The sequence below is a fragment of the Suncus etruscus genome, chromosome 9 (genome assembly GCF_024139225.1).
Source record: "Suncus etruscus isolate mSunEtr1 chromosome 9, mSunEtr1.pri.cur, whole genome shotgun sequence".
Lineage (NCBI taxonomy): Eukaryota > Metazoa > Chordata > Mammalia > Eulipotyphla > Soricidae > Suncus > Suncus etruscus.
This window is the reverse complement of record NC_064856.1, coordinates 35,088,299-35,109,160: the sequence shown is the minus strand read 5'-3', so window position 1 is coordinate 35,109,160 and position 20,862 is coordinate 35,088,299. Positions and strand designations below refer to the sequence as shown.

Sequence of the window (20,862 nt, the reverse complement as noted above, 5' to 3'; positions counted from 1 at the left end):
AAATTAAGGTAAAAACAACAATAATAAAAAACCTATAGTAATATGAAAATAGCATTCCTTAAGGGGGCATAACCAAAATAAGTGATAAATATAACTATGACAGTATCTTGAACAACAATACTGAGATCCAGAGATAACTTAGTGTTATAGAGCCTGTCTTGTAGGCATGAGGTCACAAATTCAATAAGTAGTGTGATCAAGACATCGTTGACTTCTGGGGTCTCCTCCAGCACATCACAACCAAGTATGTGAGCACTACATCAAAGGTGTGGTCTCCTGTTATCACAACAGAAGATCAAAATTAAAAATAGGGGCTAGAGAGAGGACAGGTAGCATGGAGGTTGGGCATTTGCCTCGCATGCAGAAAGATGGTGGTTCGAATGCCGGCATCCCATATGGTCCATTGAGCCTGCCAGGAGTAACCCCTGAGAGCTGCCGGGTGTGACCCAAAAACCAAACCAAAACAAACAAACAAACAAAAAAAACCAACTATCCCCTCTTCTCCAAAACATTGGCATTGGTCCCTGAGCACCACTAGGAGTGATTTCACAGGAGTAACCTCCAAACATCACCAGACCCACCCTTCTCACCCCAAACTTCTTAACACACATAAGGAGCACTCTCGTGTGCATGCGTGCACACACACACATACCTCACAAATTGTCACCTACAAACTTTTAATATTTCATGAAAAAATGTTTCATTATTAATGCAACAATACTTTGCAGCAAATTCCCAAACTGTTAACCTTCAAGATGAATTTACAAGTTGGGAATATGACTCAAGCTGTAGAGAGAAGTGCTTTGCATGTGTGAGCCTACAGATTTATCTCTGGTACTGTATGCTCATTACTCTTAGCACTACAGGAATAATCTACATAAATGGACAAAAATAAGATTAATTTACAAGAAACTAGTATTATTTATTTAACAAAATCAGTCATTTTTCTGGGAATAATACAGAAATGTCTTCACTATACAGTGACTCCTTTTAAGAGACATGTTAAGAATTTCATTCTAGGGCCCAGAGAGATAGCACAGCGGCGTTTGCCTTGCAAGCAGCCAATTCAGGACCAAAGGTGGTTGGTTCGAATCCCGGTGTCCCATATGGTCCCCCGCGCCTGCCAGGAGCTATTTCTGAGCAGATAGCCAGGAGTAACCCCTGAGCACCGCTGGGTGTGGCCCAAAAACTAAAAAAAAAAAAAAAAAAAAAAAAAAAGAATTTCATTCTAGATCAGAAATTAAACAATCTTCTAATCAAAAGAAGCAACAACAAAAGGAAGCAACTCCCTTACCCCTCTAGGGACAAATACAAGTGATCTACCACTGAGTTACATCCCTACCACTCAGAAGCATTCTTTATGGGATTGTCCCTAGAAAGAAGAGTAGTAGAAAACTACAAGGACTGCCATTTACCTATTACAGGGCTTCCTACCTCTTAGAGGTGCATTTGGTTAAATAAAATTCAATGGAAGTTTTGGGACAAATAGTTCAATGAATTGTTTGCTCTGCAGGAAGCTTGGGTTTGATCCCTGGCAATGCAAATGGTCCCCAGTGCCAGCCATCAGTGAACCCTAATTAAAAAGAAAAATAAAATAGAACCATGAGGTTTACTTTTAAAGGTATTAGGTTATTTCCTGTCACTGGTTTCAAATTACTGTAGTTTCCAAGCTGTCAATTTGAAATGCAAAAAATATGCTACTATAGTACTGATTTGGGGAGACATGGGGTAAGTAGTGCTTGGGAGACCTTGTAATATGCTAGCATTGAACTAGCTTCAGCTGGATGCAAGGCTTAACCGCAATACTATCTCTCCAACTCCCCAGCCCTCCCACCAGTCCCCATCCTCACCTTGCAGCATGGAATCTTATTGCCAGTTAGATTTAGTAAACCTAATTTGATTCATCTACTGCGATTCTGTAAATTAGGTACATATGTCCAATAACTTTTATAAAAGGGATCAAATAAGTTAAAATTTCAAAAAGCTCTGTGTGAATCATAAAACACTATATAGGCCAAAAGTATAAAAGAATACAGTGGTTTAAATAATTCAGAGAAAAAATATGTGAACAATTTATTTTGACATCACAAACTATAGAGATTTATATTCTAAACTTCTAGAGTTTCATTTATTTAAAAAATAAGACACAAGGCACCCTGAATTCCAAGATTTCAGAACTAAATAAAATAGTACCAGATTTTTCAAATTATGTAAACTAGATATGTTTTATATACTGTAAAAAGAAGAGAATTGTGACATACACTAGTTTCATTGTATCTATAAGAAATACATAAGACATTCTTGGGCTTTCTTATCAACAATTTCATATCAACAAACATGTAAAAAACTCATGCCAAACTTTTCATGAATATGGCATAACTCCACAAATATCAAAACACATAAGCAATTAGGTTTTATTAATCTTGATTTGGAAACTAAAAAATAGGAATGTTTAAGTAGCCAAATAAACAAAATGTGAGAAGCAGTTCTCAGGAATGAGTTATTTATTTATTTATTTATTTATTTATTTATTTATTTATTTGGTTTTTGGGTCACACCCTGCAGCGCTCAGGGGCTACTCCTGGCTCTAGGCTCAGAAATCGCCCCAGGCAGGCTCAGGGGACCATTTGGGATGCCGGGATTCGAACCACCACCCTTCTGCAAGCAAGGCAAACGCCCTACCGCTGTGCTAAATCTCTGGCCCCGATTTATTTTTTAATTTAAAGTATATTCTACTGGGAAAGTAAAAATTTTCAGTGTGAAAATCAATTTAAATATTGACTTAGTACCTAAAGATCTAGCAAATTATAGACTTTTGTGCTAGTTACTAACACACATACAAGTTTAATACTGACCATTTAACAAAGCATTTATATTGTTCTGAAGTGTTTATTCTTTAAATTTTACTTTTGTTTTTCATATCAATAAATGACATGTATGGTTACTCAATGGGAAATTATAGCTTATTCTGAATTGATACAGGTAAACATATACAGGTATATATGTAGGGAAAAATGCTCACATTTAAGGAATTTTTTTGTTATATTTTGTTTGTTTTTTGTGCCATATTTGGCAATACTCAGAAGCTACTCCTGGATGTTACTCCTGATGTTGCTAGAGACTGAGCCTGGGACTCCTACAGGCAAAACCCTGCATTTAACATTTTGAGTAAATCTCTGGCCCACAGAACTCTTTCTGACTTGTACAAAAGTAGACTTCTTTTCACCTACATGTATAGATAAAAGTGCTTATTATTTGAACATGGTCCATTTCCATAATCCTAAAAACAAAAAAAGTAAAGGCACACAAAAGGCTAGTTTTATATATGCTATGTGAATATTTTTCAATACTCTTTAGACATAATTTGCTCTCTAGAGATGCGACAAATGTCACATATTTCTATTTGGGAAACTAAAGGTCTGTACACTGCAGTTCTGATTAATTCATATTGTTTTAATCATGCTCCAAGCTGTTAGCTCACTTGGTAATCTTTATAGGCTAACAGATATTTAGGTTTCATAAATTAAGAGACCAAAAAAAAAAAAAGAACCCCACTAAGAGAGGATTTGTTGTAATTAGTCTCACACAAAAAAGTTGTTTTGAACCTTGTTACAAGTTATTGTTTGTAAGGTGAACTTTTAAATAATTATAAAGACACTTATCCTAATATATCTGAGTGAAATGCAATTAAGAACTGCACTTAAATAAGCATTTAATGAATGCTATTTTCCATGTATATACAAAGGGATTCAACAGCCAGCAGCACGTAAGTATAGAAATAGACCCATCTGTTCTCTTCTTTTTTATAAAGTGCTATATTTAACTGAGCAGAGTTACTACTCAGCTTTTCAGTAACTTCAATGTAAGTTTATACTAGATTCTAGGAAATAATGGAAAACTGAAAGGATTAGTATTTCGAGCATTGCTACAAAGCATATATAAATGTATTTAAAAGTAAAATAAAGTGTACCTTAAGTGAAAATTATTACTTCATTACTACTTCACAAAAGCATAAGCTGACTAATTTTTATTCCAATTTTTGCTAATCAACTAGATAAGATTTTTATGAGCAATTCAACTCTGGGTCATCAATTAGGGTCATGAAAAAAGTCACTGACTGCATGATTTTCTGGGCAAAACCTCAGCAAATTTAGACTTTTAGAAGAGTAAAACATGTTATAATCAGAACCAAAGAAATATTTTTAGAAGTACCAGGTTTCTTGAAAACGGATTTGTTAGTATGTACCATAATATCGAGAAAATCATACTGCAGATTATTCAAGTGAACATTGCCTACTTCTTCAATAATTAAATCTGAATTAAAAAAAAAAACTGAATGTACCTAGGGCAATAGCAGGAATTTCTTACCCCCCCCCCCATAACGTTATTTTCTTAGTGTTAATTTCACTCTGCTTTGACCTTCAGTAGTTAAAAAAAACTAGGACAACAGACTAACATCAGTTTCACATTAACATTACCAGTTTCACCACAATTTGTTTCTTTTTGTTCTTCGAAGTGTAATCACATTTAAAGACAGATACATAAAAGAACTACACATTCTGCAAGGTAACCAGTTATTCAAAAAAACTGAATCCTGGGTCATCAATATCTACCCCCAGTTTAGATAAAGAGCTAGTCCTTAAAACCAGAATCAAGTCAGGTTTAGCACGGGGGCGTGGGGTGGGGTGGGGATGAAATCACTACCAATCCACTACAACCCAACAATAAAAGTGAAGAATTTGGCTTTAGTCTTTCCTGACCTCTTATTTTTTTTTCTTTTTTTTTTTTATACCTAGTTGTCTATTCTCAGCGACAAAAGTAAACCTTAGAGTCTTCTAAATGAAATGATTTTTACCCAAACACATTGGACTTTGGTCTAAATTTGAAAGCAGATGAGTGTCCTTTAAGAGACCTGTCCAGGTCTTCCTCGTCTCCCTCCTCCAGAGGCTGCTCCAGGTCTTTGAAGGAGGGTGTGGTGTGGACAATTTGAGTTCGGAATCGAATTTTGTTGAGCCTGGGTCGGATTCGCCCACTGGAGCTGCCAGCGATTTTGCGGGCCGGATCCTTCACTTTGCCTCCAGCCCATCCGTCAGCCAGGTGATGATGGTAGTGATGATCCACTCCATCCTCGGGGACATGAGAGAGTCTGTGGGTGATGAGGTGCGAGGGCAGCACCTTGGAAAGCCTCCAGCGCCCACTCCCACTGCTGGCGGCGCTTTCTTCTTCCTCCTCCTCCAGGGCCCCCACCAGGTTCTTGATCTCCTCGGCCGTGCTCTGACTCAGGTACTGGGACGCCTTCTTGCCGCTGTAGTCCCTGATGTCCACGTCGGCGTCGTAGGCGCCCACCAGCAACTTCACCACCTCGACGTGACCGTGCATGGCCGCCAAGTGCAGGGCGGTGTAGCCGCCGCTGGTTCTGGCGTTGATGTTGACGGGCAGCTGGTGCTTGCTGGCGAAGTTGACCAGCAGGGCCAGCAGCTCCTGCCTGCCGTGCTTGGCGGCCCAGTGCAGGCAGGTGAAGCCGGTGATGAAGTCCCGCTTGGTCAGCAAGCCCGGCTCGTAGGTCAGCAGCTCTTCCAGGCTGTCCCACTTGCCGTCGGACGCCGACAGCATCCAGGCGTGCTCCAGGGGGTCCAGCGTCACGGAACCCCCGCCGGTGCTGTCATCTTCGGCCGACGACGAGGCGACGGACGCGGTGTCCGAGTCAGCCCCGCTTTTCCCGCGGCCGCCTCCGGACAAGTTTCCCGGGCTGCAGCCCGCCGCCGCCGGATTGGGGCTGCGCTTCAGTTGCGGGGAGCTGCCGCCGCCGCCGCCACCCATCGTGAGCAGATCGCGGAGGTTCTGGCGGGCGGACCTCGGGGCGGGGCCGCCCCCGGGAGCGCTGCCCGCGTCCGGGTCCTCCAAGCTGGATGTCTGGGGGTGCTCCGGGTCCACGCTGCAGCCCGGGGCTGGTCCCCGATCAGGAGCTGGCTGCAAGGGCCGCGAGTCCTCCTCCGTCCGGGCCCCGTCGCTCGGGGGGTCCCCGAGCACGACAGCGGGACCCAGCCCATCGCAGTCCTGACTTGGGGTCGTCTCCGTCGACTCCGCCCGCTCCTCCCGGGGGGCTTTCTGGGCGGCGGCGGCCGCCGCGATGCTGCTGCTGCTGCTGCTGCTGGGCGGGACTCCGGCCTCCGACGCCGACGGCGGGGCTCCCTCGCAGAACCGCCTCTTGAGGTGCACGTACTTGGTGCCGTCGGCGGGGTCGGCGCGCACCTTGGCCACGGCGTTGACCAGCTCCTTGAAGTGAGCCCGGGCGCGGGCGCGCTGCTCCGCCTCGCCGCCCAGGGCGCCCTGAAAGTGCTGCACCAGCTCCGCGTGACGGACCCGGCCCCCTCGCGCCGCGAGGAAGCTCAGCACCGCCTCGGAGCTCAGCTCCCCCGGCCCCTCCATCCGTGGCCGCGACGGGACGGTCCTCGCGCGGCTCAAGCCAGCCCCATCCCAGAGCGCCGAGAGACGTCGAGTTCGAACCGCACCTCAGGTTCTGAGGCCAGAAGCAGCAGCCAGCCGCCGCCTCCCGTCTCGAGAGGCCACGCCTCCCCCGCAGGGGCACGCCCACCGAGGCCACGCCCACTTCCGGTCCCGGCCCTCGCGCGGGCCGCAATCACGGCTCGCTCCCGCCACTCGCCGGCCGAGGCTCGGACACGCCCCTCTCCGCACGTCGCGCCCACTTCCGGTCTTCCTTGGGTAGCCTTTTCCACCCCAGACAGAATGGCCCGTTGGATGGACTAGGCTTCTCCTGCCTCAGATTCCCAAAGTCCCGCCGTCAGTCATCCGCTTACCGGAGCGTCGTGCCGGTTTCTGGAAGGTCTTTCGGGGTGTGTGCGCGCGCACGCCGTGATTTGGCGCCATTCCTGGAGAGAGAGCGCGCGCTGCTCGGCCCGGGTTCGCCAGCGCGTTGCCGTGGTGACCAGGCTAAGCCCCGCCCCCGCCCCGCCCCGCCCGTTACTCCGCCCCGCGACGGCTCCCCGCGCTTTCCACCCGGCCCGGCCCCCCTGGCTCCCTCTGCCGCCCGGACGCCGCTGAGGAGGGGTCGGGGCTGAGCCCGCTGGTTCCCGCTGAGGCTGTCCTCCTCCCTGCCGTCCTCCGCGGCCTTCCCTCGACTCCCGCTCGGCATTATGACCTCGGAGACGTCGCGGCAGCCGGTGAGTGAGCCGGGCGTGTTGAATTAAGTGAAGTGGCTGTGAAGCGACCCTCTCCCGAGTCGCTCCCGCAACTCCCTGCTCTGCCCGGTCGGTCCCGTCCCGCCGCTTTCTCCCTGGCCGGGCGCTTCCTCAACTCAGCGGCCGGCGGCATCCCGGGCCGGATCCCCGGCGATTGTGACCCGCGCGCCCCTCCGCAGCCGCTGGCCGGCCGGCCGCACTGGGGCTGGAGGAGCGATCCCGGGGGGGCCCGGGGCTGTTCGGCCCGGCAAGGCCCACGTCTGGTGGACCCAGTGGAGAGTTTCCCAAGTTGCAGATAACTGACTCGATTCCACTGTTATCTCTGTTGATTTAGGTTTGGGGGCCACACCCAGCGATGCTCAAGGCGTTACTCCTCTGGGCTCTACGCCAGGGCTTGCTTCCTGGCGGTGGCTCGGGACCCTAGAAGAATGGGGTGCCAGGGATGGAATCCGGGTGGCCTTGTACGAGGCAAGCCTTCCTGCCACTCTACTATTGCTGTGCTTTCTCCACAATTATTTTTATAACGGTTTCGAATGAAAAACTGATGGCTCTATGCTCAGAAATCGCTCTTGGCCGGCTCGGGGGACCATATGGGATGCAGGGGTTCGAACCACCGTCCTTCTGCATGCAAGGCAAATGCTCTACCTCCATGCTATCTCTCCGGCCCTGTACCCTGCTGTGACATTTTCCAAGTGACTCTGACTTGGACTTGAATCTCCATTCTGACTTGTCAGAATTTCCATTCTGACTTGGACTTGAATCTCGTTTCTTTTTTATCTTTTTATTTTTATTTTTTTGCCTCTGCAGCCTTTTTCTTTAAAAGAACTCGCGATTTGTTTAGTATTTTTAAGTTCCTTTCAAAGATTTTGTGAAGTCCATCTTATTTGCACTCTGTTAAGTTTGCCCTCCGTTTGCATAATAGATGTTACTTGCCTTTTCCAACAAGTCTACTCTGAGAGGACTTTTGAAAGGACTTTTGCAGAGGCTTCATGATATACAGTGATCTCACTGTTCGAGGGTGGGGATCCTTTGACCTCCACTAACCTTTAAAAGATTTTTCAGTTTTAGTCTTGAATATTGTAAACGTTAAGTGATGTTCCGGCAATAAAAGCTCTTTGAGGCCTGATTACTAAATGGTTTGAGAACAACTGGTCTTCTAGAAGTTAGCAGTTTATAGCATACAAGTTCATATAGCAGCCTGAATGTTAAGGCGATTTATTTTTACTCCAAAATTATTCAGCTAGATTTTTTAGATGCTACACTAAGACTTTTTTTTCTTCATGCTACCGCCTGGGTCTCCACTCCATTGTTTGTTGACAAAAATCTCAGTTTTTGTGTCTGAAGTACCTTGCTGAATCTGACCTCTTAATATTTGTATATCTATTTAAATACATCTCTTGTTCAGAGAATAGTCTTTAACGTTAGGTTTGAGCATGAGAGCACTTCATTTAATTTATGTTGACATAATAAAAGTAATAACTTTTTTTCCTTTTTGTATTTTTGGCCACACTCAGCGGTGCTCAGGGGTTACTCCTATCTCTGCGCCCAGAAATCGTTCCTGGCTTGGGCAACCATGTGGGATGCTGAGGATCAAACCTGTGTTCGTCCTGCGTCAGCCGCATGCATTACCTACCTACCACATGCCCTACCACTGTACTACCACTCCCACCCCAAAAGTGATAACTTTTGCAATAATAAAGTAACTTTTATTTCTGAGTAACTCTTTTGGAAATAATTGTAGATTCTTGTTTAATTGCAAAAACAAATAATAACATTCCTTGTCCCCACTACTCACTTTCTTCAGTTACAACATCTTGAAAAATCATGAGATACTTTTAGGACATTGCATTGGAAAATGAAAATATTTCTTTTACTACAAGTGTATTTCAGGTTGCCTTTTTATAGTTATATCCACCTTTTCAACTCATTTATTTGGGGGAAACTGGTGGCAATCCTCAGGACTTCTGGCTCTGCATTCAGGAATTACTCCTCATTTTGCTGGGGGTATCTTATGGAATGCCAGGGATTGAGCCCTGGTCAAGGCAAGTGCCTTGTCTGCTCTACTTGGCCCTAGCTCAATTATTGACTAATTTGGTTTTTATTTCTGTTATTATTATTTTACACAGACCTAATCTTTTGGGAGGGTTTTGTTTTTCAAACAGCATACATATCTGGGTGATTGTCTAGATTTTTGTTTGTTTGTTTGTCTTTGTTTGTGTGTGGTACCTGGCAGCACTTAGGGTTACTCCCAGTTTTGTGCTCAGAAATTACTCCTGGCAGGTTCAGGGGATTATATGGTATGCCAGGGATCAAACCTGGGTTGGCCATGTGCAAGGCAACTCACTGTGCTATTGATCTGACCCCTAGTTTGGTTCTTTTTAATTGTTGATTATGATATGGTTTTTCCACATAATCTAAGGAACATTTAGGTTTTTGTCTTGTTGGATTATTATAAAGCTGCTATACACGTGCCACAGAGTAAATCTAAATCTTCAGTTCTTTGAGTTAAATGCTCAGGGGTATAGTTTCCGAGTCACCTAGTAGTTGTATTCTTAGTTTCATAAGAAACTGATAAACTGGGGCCCGGAGAGATAGCACAGCGGCGTTTGCCTTGCAAGCAGCCGATCCAGGACCAAAGGTGGTTGGTTCGAATCCCGGTGTCCCATATGGTCCCCCGTGCCTGCCAGGAGCTATTTCTGAGCAGACAGCCAGGAATAACCCCTGAGCACCGCCGGGTGTGGCCCAAAAACCAAAAAAAAAAAAAAAAAAAAGAAACTGATAAACTTTCCTCTTTCCTTTTGAATTTTTTTTAAAAAAAATTATGACACCACCATGATTTACAAAATTCTTCATATATGAGTTTTAGCATACTATGTACTAGCACCAGTCCCACCACCAGCGTCAACTTCCTTCCCATGTTCCCTCCCACCCTAGCCTGCCACTTTAATAGACACATTTATAAGTTTGGTTGTTTTGCTTTGAATCTAATTGACTGTAGTTTGGATATATAGCTAAACTACTCCTTTACACCACTAATGTATCTGAGGCCCTAGATCCTTCTCATCCTACTCATCCGTCTCTTCTTACTCCCCTTCACCATTTCTTTTCTGTCCTTCCTCTACTCTGGAGTCAGGATGATCTAAGCATCCCTTTTTTATGTTGCATTCCCTTGTCCACTTAGCTACTCTAAAAACCACAGATTAGCAAGATCTTCTGTGTTCACCTTTCTTCTGGATAAACTTCACTTAACATACCTTACAATTTCATCCAAGCATTATTTCATCATTTCTTGCATCTGCATAGAATTCCTCCATTGTGTATGCATACTACATCTTCATAATTCACTCATCTATTGTTGGACGCTTAGGTTGATCCCATAGTGTATTAAGTGCTGCAGTAATAATAGTATACATGTGTCCTTTTAAATGAATGTTTTTATCCTGAGGAATACCCAGAAGAGGAATTGCTTGGTCAAACGACAGCTCAATTATTAGATTTCTGAGAAATCTCCATGCTCTTTTCCATTGTTCCCTAGAAAATCACCCCACATACCATATTTCCAACTCCAGGTGAACAAGTCTGAATCAGGGTCGCAGATGAAATAACCCAAACCAAACCAGCCTGAGACCTACAAAACACTTGTAGGTCTACTTAGTATCCAGAGCTGCCTGCCAGAACTGCCGTTTAAATTGAGTACAGGGACCACCCCTGGATGGGGCAGTAAACCCACCCAGGTTTACAAGTAAGATAATTTATGTTTTGGGGTAAGTCCAAGTTATAAACAAACATACAAAGAAACCAGAGATGATATTTGTTTTGGGTAAAATAAGGTATAACCCAACAGTACCTCATTTTCCTAGTGGTTGCACTGTTCTCCTAGTGGATGTTAGTGTTCTGTTACATTTTGAGTATGTAGTGAGACTTTATTGTGTTAGTGAGGGTTTTTGTTTTGTTTATTTTGTTTTGTGTTTCTAGGAATTAAACCAAGGGCTGAGAGACAAATATTCTCATTTGCTCTTAGTTAAGTCATATGCAAGGCAAATGCTCTACAGCAGGGGTGGCGAATGGCTCCCAGCCAAAATGAATGCGGCTCTTTGCCTCTTACCATTATTTTGTATACTGTGGCTCTTCGCCAAGTTTGGATTTTGTTCTGCTGCTTCTGAAGAGGGACCTCTGAGGAGAGATCTCCGAGCGCGTAGTCCTGTCTCCCATCCCTCTGAAACAACTGCACAGGCTAGCGAGCGAGGGACCCGTGTGGCACATTTTGGGTCACATCTTGCCGTTAGTTCTGAGTGTGGAGGACTCAGCACACCCTCACCATCATTGCAGGATTTGTACTCTCACTCCAAATGGCAAAATGCAATATGTGTTTAATATATTATTGAAATTATATGCTTTTGTGTGAGTGTTTGTTTTGGCAGGTCACTGCGTGGTGTAGCTCTCTGACTCTCACAGTTTAAAATTTTGGCTCTTTGTGTCGAACTTGTTCGCCACCCCTGCTCTACAGTCATGTTTCAGCCCTCCTCTTTGTGGTTTTTAACTTGCATTTCTCTGACAATGATGTCAAATACCATTTCTTATGTTATTTGGCATCTACATATTATCTAGTAAAATGTTCCTTCAATTCTTTTTCTTTTAATTTGTAACCTTGCCTTTATTGAATGGCTTTTTAATGTTTGAAACTATTTAAACAGTGAATTACAAAGTTGTTCAAAATACAGTTATTTCAGTTATTTTTTTATTTATTTATTTTTTGGGGGGTTTTTGGGCCACACCCTGTGACGCTCAGGGGTTACTCCTGGCTATGCGCTCAGAAGTTGCTCCTGGCTTCTTGGGGGACCATATGGGGCGCCGGGGGATCGAACCGCGGTCCGTCCTAGGCTAGCGCAGGCAAGGCAGGCACCTTACCTCCAGCGCCACCGCCCGGCCCCTATTTCAGTTATTTAATGTGCCAACACCAAACCTACTACTAGTGTGACCTTCCCTCCCATCCACCTCTCAAGCCTGTCCACCTAGCAGGTACAAAATAGTTCACTTTATATTGCTTGTTACAACATATACCCAATGGTATTATTAAAAAGTCATTGTCTGAGGATTTACTAAGCTGTTGCTAGTTGATCTTTCTGTGTTACTGTTTTTGTTCATTGAGTTTAGTGGGCGTCTACACAATTTTTCCATCTAATTTGCTCTACTCCTACTGTATTGTCAGTACTATGAAATTTGGAGATGTTATACAGCTATTTGTGCTCTGGAGTTGTGGAACTGGGATGACTTACCAGTTTGATATTCATTTCCGTAGGGTGGAGACTTGGCATACACCCATGCTGAGAAGGTTGCAGATATATCTATCAGTGGGAAATTGCTACCTGGGAGGGCTCAGTGGGGACATATCTTCACTTAAAACTTTATATTTTATTTTCAATCACCCTGAATTACAATGTTCCTCATGATTTAAGTGTACACTGTTTCACCATCAGTCCCTTCACTATTGTCCATTTCCCTATTTCAATGTCCCTAGTTTCCCTCCTAGCATCTAGCTTGCCTAGGTACTCTTTGCCTTGCCTCTACCATTGTCATAGTTGTCTTTTCCTTGACTAGTCTTCATATCCCTACTCCAGGTGTATGCTTTCTATTTAAGGCCAGTTTTTCTTGCTCTTCCTTTCTATTTTCTTTCTATTCTCCTCCTATGCTTGTTTATATCCTGCATAAGAGAGATCATTCAGTGTATGCCTTTTTCCTGTTGACTCACTTCACTCAGTATGATTATCCACATAGCTGCAAATTGCATGACTCATCTTTTTCTACAACCAAATAGTATTTAATTATGTATATATGTATTATGCTTTCTGTTCTTGGGCAAGTAGATTATTTCCAGATTTTGATTTTTGTGACTAGTGCTGCAGTTAACATAGGAGTTCAGATGTCTTTTCCTGCATCATGTTTTTGAGCACTTGGGATATCTTCTAAGGAGTAGAATTGCTGGGCCAAATGAAAATTCAATTCTTATATATTAATGAGGTTTTTATATTTTGTTATATATAACTATATATAACATATATTTTATATATTGTTGTCCAAAATGGCTGGACCAGTCGACAAGGCCACCAGCAATGCCCACACTAGTTCTTACTTTTTTTGATATGTGCTAGTTTCTGTGTTGAGAGGCGCTATCTCATTTTGATTTGCATTTCTCTGATGATGAGTGGTGCAGAGTATTTTTTTTTTATTCATGTGCTATTTGGTCATTTGTATGTCTTTTCAGAGAAGGTTTCTATTGATATCTTTTCCCCATTTTTGGTTGGGTGGGTGATTATTTCTTGTAAGTTTCTACCAGTGCTTTATATATCTTACATAGGAACTTTGATGAGTTTGGATTAATAATTTCTTCCAGTTTGTGGGGTGTCTATATTCTGGTTATTATTTCCTTTGAAGTATAAAGCTTCTTAATTTAATATCATCTCATTCATTTATCTTTGCTTCCACTGCTTGGCCAATTGCATCCTTAACTATTATACACCTCTGGCTTCAGTGCCATGGAGAGTTCTGCCAATGTTGTAGTTAGTGTAAATTAAGGATTTATGTTGGAAACATTTTTTATTTTGTTTTGGGCTACACTCAGTGGTGCTCAGGAATTACTGACTCTGGCCTCAAGCATTACTCCAGGTCGTGGTAGGACCATATGGGATGATGGAGATTGAACTTAGGTTGACTGAGTGCAAGGCAAACTCCCTATCTGCTTTGCTATCTATCCGACCCCTGAAATCCATTTTTATTCTACTTCTGTGAATAGTATTAAAAAGGGGTATGAGTTAAATATTTTGCATGTGGTTGACCAATTTTCTCAACGCCATTTGTTGAGGTAGTTTTCTTGCTTCACTTTTATTTTCTGCTCCTTTATCAATGTTTATTAACTGACCTTATTCCTTAGAATTTGTCCCTGGATTTTTCTGTTCTATTCCACTGATCTTTGAGTCTTAGTACAGTATGATACTGTTTAATTACTGTCACTTTGTTGTGCAGTTTGAAATCAAGGAAAGCAGTGCCTTCCATTTTCTTTTTTCTGAGTATTGTTTTGGCTATTCAAGAGTGAGGTTGGGGAGGTCATTGTTCCATAGGAATTTTAGCAGTGTTTGATCTATTTCTTTGGAAAAATGTTAGAGCATCCTTAAAGGAAATTCACTGGATCTGTATAATGTTTGGAGAGTTATGATATTTTGATGATGTTATTCCTCACAGTTCATGAGCGTGAAATGTATTTTTCATTCTCTTGTGTGTGTATCCCCCCACCTTTCCCCTTTATTTCTTTTTTTTTTTTTTTTTTGGTTTTTGGGCCACACTCGGCGGTGCTCAGGGGTTACTCCTGGCTGTCTGCTCAGAAATAGCTCCTGGCAGGCACGGGGGACCATATGGGACACCGGGATTCGAACCAACCACCTTTGGTCCTGGATCGGCTGCTTGCAAGGCAAACACCGCTGTGCTATCTCTCCGGGCCCTCCCCTTTATTTCTTGAGTAGTGTTTGTAGTTTTCTTGGTATAGGTCTTTTATTTCTTTTAAGTTGATTACTTGAACTTAATTTCCCGAGGCACAAATTGTGAGTGGAATTTTCTTAAAGTTCTCTTTTTTTATTTTGTTATTTGCTTAAAGAATTTTTTTTTTGTTTTTTTTGTAGCCACTGGACTATACAAATGTGTTGGTTTTAGGAACTTTTGGGGAACTTTTCTATGTATAATATGCCATTTGAGATAGGACTGGATGTCATCAATCTTTTTCTTGACTAAATGCCATGGTAAGTACTTCCAGTACTATATTGAATAGAAGTGATACCTTATCTTGTGCCTGATCTTAGAGGGAAGACTTTCATTTTTTTGTTTGTTTGTTTGTTTTTGGCCACACCCATTTGATGCTCAGGGGTTACTCCTGGCTAAGCACTTAGAAATGGCCCCTGGTTTGGGGGGACCATATGGGACGCCTGGGGATCGAACCGTGGTCCTTCCTTGGCTAGCGCTTGCAAGGCAGACAGACACCTTACCTCTAGCGCCACCTTGCCGGCCCTAGGCTTTCATTTTTTCACATTGAGAATAATGTTTGCTATGGGCTTATGGTAAATGGCTTTGAATATACTGATGAAAGTTTCTTCAGTTTCCTTTTTTTTTTTTTTTTTGGTTTTTGGGCCACACCCAGTGATGCTCAGGGGTTACTCCTGGCTTGGGGGACCATATGGGAAACCGGGGGGATCGAACCGCGGTCCATCCAAGGCTAGCGCAGGCTAGGCAGGCACCTTACCTCTAGCGCCACCGCCCGGCCCCCAATTTCCATTTTCTTGACATTTTTTTTTATCATGAACAAGTGCTGAATCTTGTCATGATTTCTCTGCATCTATTGATATGATCATATGATTTTTACTTTTTTTCTGTTATTGAAATAATGTTGCTTATTTGGATATAATAGACCATCACAGTCCTTTCTTAAAAAATGTGTTTACTAGGGTTTTCTTTCTTAGTCTTGCTAGCAGTATTGATCTCATTTATTTTTTCAAAGAACCAGCTCTTGGTTTATTAATATTTTGGATTTTTTTGAAATTCAGGTTCGGGGACTGGAGCGGTGGCACAAGTGGTAAGGTGTCTGCCTTGCCCGCACTAGCCTAGGACGGACTGCAGTTCAATCCCCGGGCGCCCCATAAGGTCCCCCAAGCCAGGAGCAATTTCTGAGTACATAGCCAGGAGTAATCCCTGAGCGTCACCGGGTGTACCCCCCCCCCCCAAAAAAAAAATTCAGGTTCGTTAATTTTTGCTGTTTTATTATTTCCTTCCTTTTTCCTGTTTTGGATTCCTTTTGTTGGTCCCTTTCCAGTTTTTTAAGCTGTGCTGTTAGGATATTTATGTAGGTCTTTTCTTCCTTTATGATTAGTGTTTGCAGAACTGTGACCCTTTCTCTTATTATCACTTTTGCTGTGTTCCACACAGTCTGGTAGCTCGTGTCCTCATTCTCTATTGTTTCCTGGAATTTTTTTAATATGCTGATTTCCTCTGAATTCACTGGTTGTTCAGTAAATTCATTGTTTTAATTATTTTGTTTTACATTGTTTCTTTGAGTTCATTGAACACACTTTCCTTTCTAAAGTCTTTATTTGAGAGGTTATATTGGTGGTTAGTGCTAGTTGAATCTTCAGAGGTACTACATTCACTAGCATGGTGGGGTTCTGCACTCTTACCCCTTGTACCCTGTTAGTACCACTCCATCACCTGAGAGCTCTTCAACAGCTTGTTTTTGGTACTCTCTTCATTCCCTGTCAAACTTTCTAAGTAAAATGATGGCTCCATTTTCTGGGTCCATCAGGGTCTGATGTAGTGGAGGTGTTGCTTACATGGTGCTGGTGGGGACTGAGTGACATTTTGTTGTCTTAGTTTTCTGGGCTCTAGAATTGTAGAACTTCTTACTATTACCATTACCTTTGTGAGTTTTTATGAGAGTTGGATATTGGAGCTAAGATTAAGTTGATGTTAAGCTATGTGCTTAAAAGCAGCAAAGCTACTCAAGTTTAGTGTAATATTCCACTGGATGTTCCCCATAAGATACGAAGGACAGTCTTGGGCAGTTACCAGTAGCAGCCATTTGCTTCCCTAGTCAGGTAGGCTGCTGAACTGGCACGTGTGTGCAGGGCAATCATGCTCATCACTGACTGAACTGCTTTGGTTGAACTTCTGCAACTCCATTTCTATGCTTATTTTCTCATTGGATTTTTAAAGTAATTCTTTAAAGTAACTCTTTTTTGTTTGTTTTTTGTTTGTTTTTTATTTTGGGTAACTCCTGGCTCTCCGCTCAGAAATTGCTCCCGGCAAGCTCCGGAGACCACTGTCCTTGTACATGCAAGGCAAACGCCCTACCTCCATGCTATCTCTTTGATCCCTTTAAAGTAATTCTTAATTCTACCTATAACTCCTTCCTTGTTCATGTGATTTTAGATTTTTTTTTTTTTGGGTCACATCTTTGGCAAAGCCCTCAGGGGTTTCTCCTGGCTCTGCATTTAGAAATTGCATCTGGGTTCGGGGGCCCCATGCATGGCAAATACCCTACCAATTATACTACATTTCTAGCCCAAATTTTAGATATTTTAATAAATTCCAATTACTAGTCCTTCTTTTTGGTTTTTGGGTACTAGTCCTTTTTTGAAAAATTTTTTTTTTTTTTTTTTTGGTTTTTGGGCCACACCCGGTAACGCTCAGGGGTTACTCCTGGCTATGTGCTCAGAAGTTGCTCCTGGCTCGGGGGACCATATAGGACACCGGGGGATCGAACCGCGGTCCGTCCAAGGTTAGCGCAGGCAAGGCAGGCACCTTACCTTTAGCGCCACTGCCCGGCCCCCCTTTTTTGAAATGTTTTGTAAACATTTCTCCATACGTAATTATATTATTATTATTATTAGGTTTTTGGTTTATGAATCACACCTGGCAGCACTCAGGGGTTACTCCAGGCACTGTGCTCAGAAATTGCTCCTGGCAGGCACAGTGGACCATATGGGATGTAAGGATTCGAGCCACCATCCATCCTGAATCAGCTGCGTGCAAGGCAAACACACTACCGCTGTTCTATCTCTCCAGCCCCTATATATATTATATTCTTGATAAAAATTTGTTAAAATTTTTGTAGTGAAATAATTTAAAATTTGGATAAAATTGTTTGCTTTGTTTCTTGTAGCATATCTGGTGATGCTTATGGGTTACTCCTAGCCCTACACTCAGGAATCACTCCTGGTGGGCTCGGGGGACTATATGGGATGTTGGAGACCGAACATATAAGTTGCTTACCTTTTTAAGTTAAATTTTAATCTGAAGTATAAGAATTAAATTTAGTATTTTTGAACTATACCAATCTGGCATTTTTTGTTGAAAGACTATTTTACCTTTAATGAATTGTTTGTATGTTTTTTTGTGTTTTTTGTTGTTGTTATTGTTTTTTTTTTTTTTTTTTTTTTTTTGGTTTTTTGGGCCACACCTGGTGATGCCCATGGGTTACTCCTGGCTGTCTGCTCAAAAATAGCTCCTGGCAGGCACGGGGGACCATATGGGACACCGAGATTCGAACCAACCACCTTTGGTCCTGGATTGGCTGCTTGCAAGGCAAACGCAGCTGTGCTATCTCTCCGGGCCCTGTTTGTGTGCTTTTATTACAATACAGTTGAACTTATTTGTGTGAATCTTAGTTTTTGTTTTTTTTTTTGGGGGGGGGCACACCAGTGACGCTCATGGGTTATTTCTAGCTATACGCTCAGAAATTGCTCCTGGCATGGAGGAAAGGAAAAAAGAATACAATAGCAAGAAAAATTTGAAAATTATTGTATCTTGCAATGCGGTTATTAAGTCATTGTCAGAAGATTTAGTAGGCTCTTGTTGCTAGTTTATCATTTTGTTGTCTTTGTTTCTGAACATTCTGTGGCTTAAGACACACATTGGCCTCTAAGTTAGTGTACTCCTACAGAAAAGCTATTCTGCAGGGGTAAAAGTTAAATAGCAATACAAAACATAAATTAGAAGGTAATGCAAGGAAGCAAACAAGAAATGCAGGGAAGTGGCCCTGATAGGCAGTATATTAGTATAAACCTTCCTACCTAAAATGTATAGATTATCAGACGAAAACTGACTGGACATTTTAGGTAGGAAGGTTTATGCCAATGGTTTTTGTTTGTTTGTTTGTTTGTTTGTTTTGCCAATGTTTTTTAACTACTGTTCACAAAGTGATGCCATCTGCAGGATAGAAAATTGAAAACCATTGGACTCCCACCTTGGTTTTTCCTGCTGGTCTGTTGACTGATACTGGTGTAAAACGACTGAAGAACATTGGTTTATTCATTCATCCTTAAAATACTATAGATGCCTTTCAATTGTATTCAACTTATTATGAAATAAATCTTTGATGATTTTCTTTAATGTACGTATGTATTTGAGAAAAAGTTATTTGAGCTAATATTGGTTTATAAGTTTATTTAGTGTGTATATTTTGAGTTTTAGGGAGCTTTAGCCATCATTTTTAACTTCTGGAGACTTAAATTTTGTTTTAGTCGTCATGCCTGGTGGAACTCAGGGTTTTTTCTTGCTTAGTTCAAGAAGGGTTGCTCCTGGCAATGCTTGGATGATTATTCAATGCCAGAAAGCAAACAAAGGCCTCATGCTTATAAAGCATGCATTCCAGCTCTTTGACATATATCCCTGATCCTATTTTTACTTTTATAGAATGTTCTAATAGTCTTTAAGATTTTTTGAAAATATTAAATAATTTGTTTTTATATGGCTATGTCCTCGGCTGCTGAATACTACCAAACTAAGTATACAGTATTCACTTGTCAGGCATTATTTTGCATTATCACATTTACCCTCCCAAGGGTACTGTTAAGTAGTGTTACTTACATATCAATGTAGATGAGGGCATCTCACATTTTGTTAAGACGTTTTGGAGGAGGGGATAGAGCAATAGCACAGTGGGTAGGGTGCTCACCTTGCACAGTGCCAGCCCTGAGCTGGTCAGGCCAGGAATAACTTCCAAGTGCAGAGTCAAGGAGTAACTCCTTGTTACATGTGGCCCCAACCAAAAAAAAGAAACAATCAAACAAACATAGGGAAATTTTTGGTCAATGTCATTCTTCTGTCACATGCCTTTGTGGCAGTTATTTAATGCTCTCTCAGTTTGTGACTGTTGCCACCACATAGAACTAATTCTTTCTTGTCATTCATTTATGTTGATGTTTTGTTAACTCTTTTCTATTGCAAAATGAGTCATTGAGAGAATTTCAAGGAGCTCTCAGTTTTTTGATAAGATAAGCTACTTGTTATATAGCAACAGACATTCTGTTGTATAGGAAAGAATTATAACTTGTAGTTTTTTTGTTTTTTTTTTTGGTTTTTGGGCCACACCCGGCAACGCTCAGGGGTTACTCCTGGCTATGTGCTCAGAAGTTGCTCCTGGCAACATATGGGGACCATATGGGACACCGGGGGATCGAACCGCGGTCCGTCCAAGGCTAGCGCAGGCAAGGCAGGCACCTTACCTTTAGCGCCACCGCCTGGCCCCTAACTTGTAGTTTTTACATAGCTCTGAGCTTCAGAAAACCTAATAGTTAATTGTAATTTAAACAATTAAATATTTTAATGTCATTTTATCTGTATACTTTACTATATTTTGCCACATTTGTATTGTTTCTTATAAATAATACAGTAGGTAAGTTGCTTGCTTTGTATACATTTGATCTGTATCCAGTATCTGTTTCAGTCTTTACTACTACTAAATACAGTCTTCTGAGCACCTCTGGGCCACTTTTGACAGGAATAGCTTCTTAGTACCACAGAGTATGTCCCAGCCCTTCCCCTCCAACAAAACAAACTGGTAATCATGACTTATCTTTTTTGTTTGTTTGTTTTGGGAGCATACCTCATAGACCTGGAAACCATTCAGGAAAATTCCCAGGATTTCTGGCAGGCAAAGGAAATAAATGTTGCAGTCTTTGAGTTCTTTCTCTGGTCTCAAAGCATGATGTTATCTTAATCATTTTGTTATCCTCAGAAAATGATTGTTTCTATTCGCTACTACTTTATATATTGATTACTTTTAGACAGTTTTTCTTTGTGAAATTTTTTAATGCAGTGTAAGTTTATCCTTTTAGTATAAAGTTCA

At 42.2% G+C, this 20,862-nt stretch overlaps 2 protein-coding genes across 2 annotated transcripts in view; one reads left to right on the top strand and one right to left on the bottom strand.

Annotated features, from left to right (window-relative positions):
- Nucleotides 1-4,833: 4,833 nt before the first annotated feature.
- SOWAHC (sosondowah ankyrin repeat domain family member C) lies at nucleotides 4,834-6,429 on the bottom strand. Its single transcript, XM_049781329.1, has one exon. The coding sequence runs from the start codon at nucleotides 6,427-6,429 to the stop codon at nucleotides 4,852-4,854; it is 1,578 nt and encodes a 525-aa protein (XP_049637286.1). The 3' UTR covers nucleotides 4,834-4,851.
- A 600-nt stretch (nucleotides 6,430-7,029) lies between these two features.
- SEPTIN10 (septin 10) overlaps nucleotides 7,030-20,862 on the top strand; it is a 95,438-nt gene continuing 81,605 nt past the window's right edge. The window contains 1 exon segment of the mRNA XM_049781370.1: nucleotides 7,030-7,181. Coding sequence (XP_049637327.1) covers nucleotides 7,155-7,181 — 27 coding nt within the window. The 5' untranslated portion in view covers nucleotides 7,030-7,154.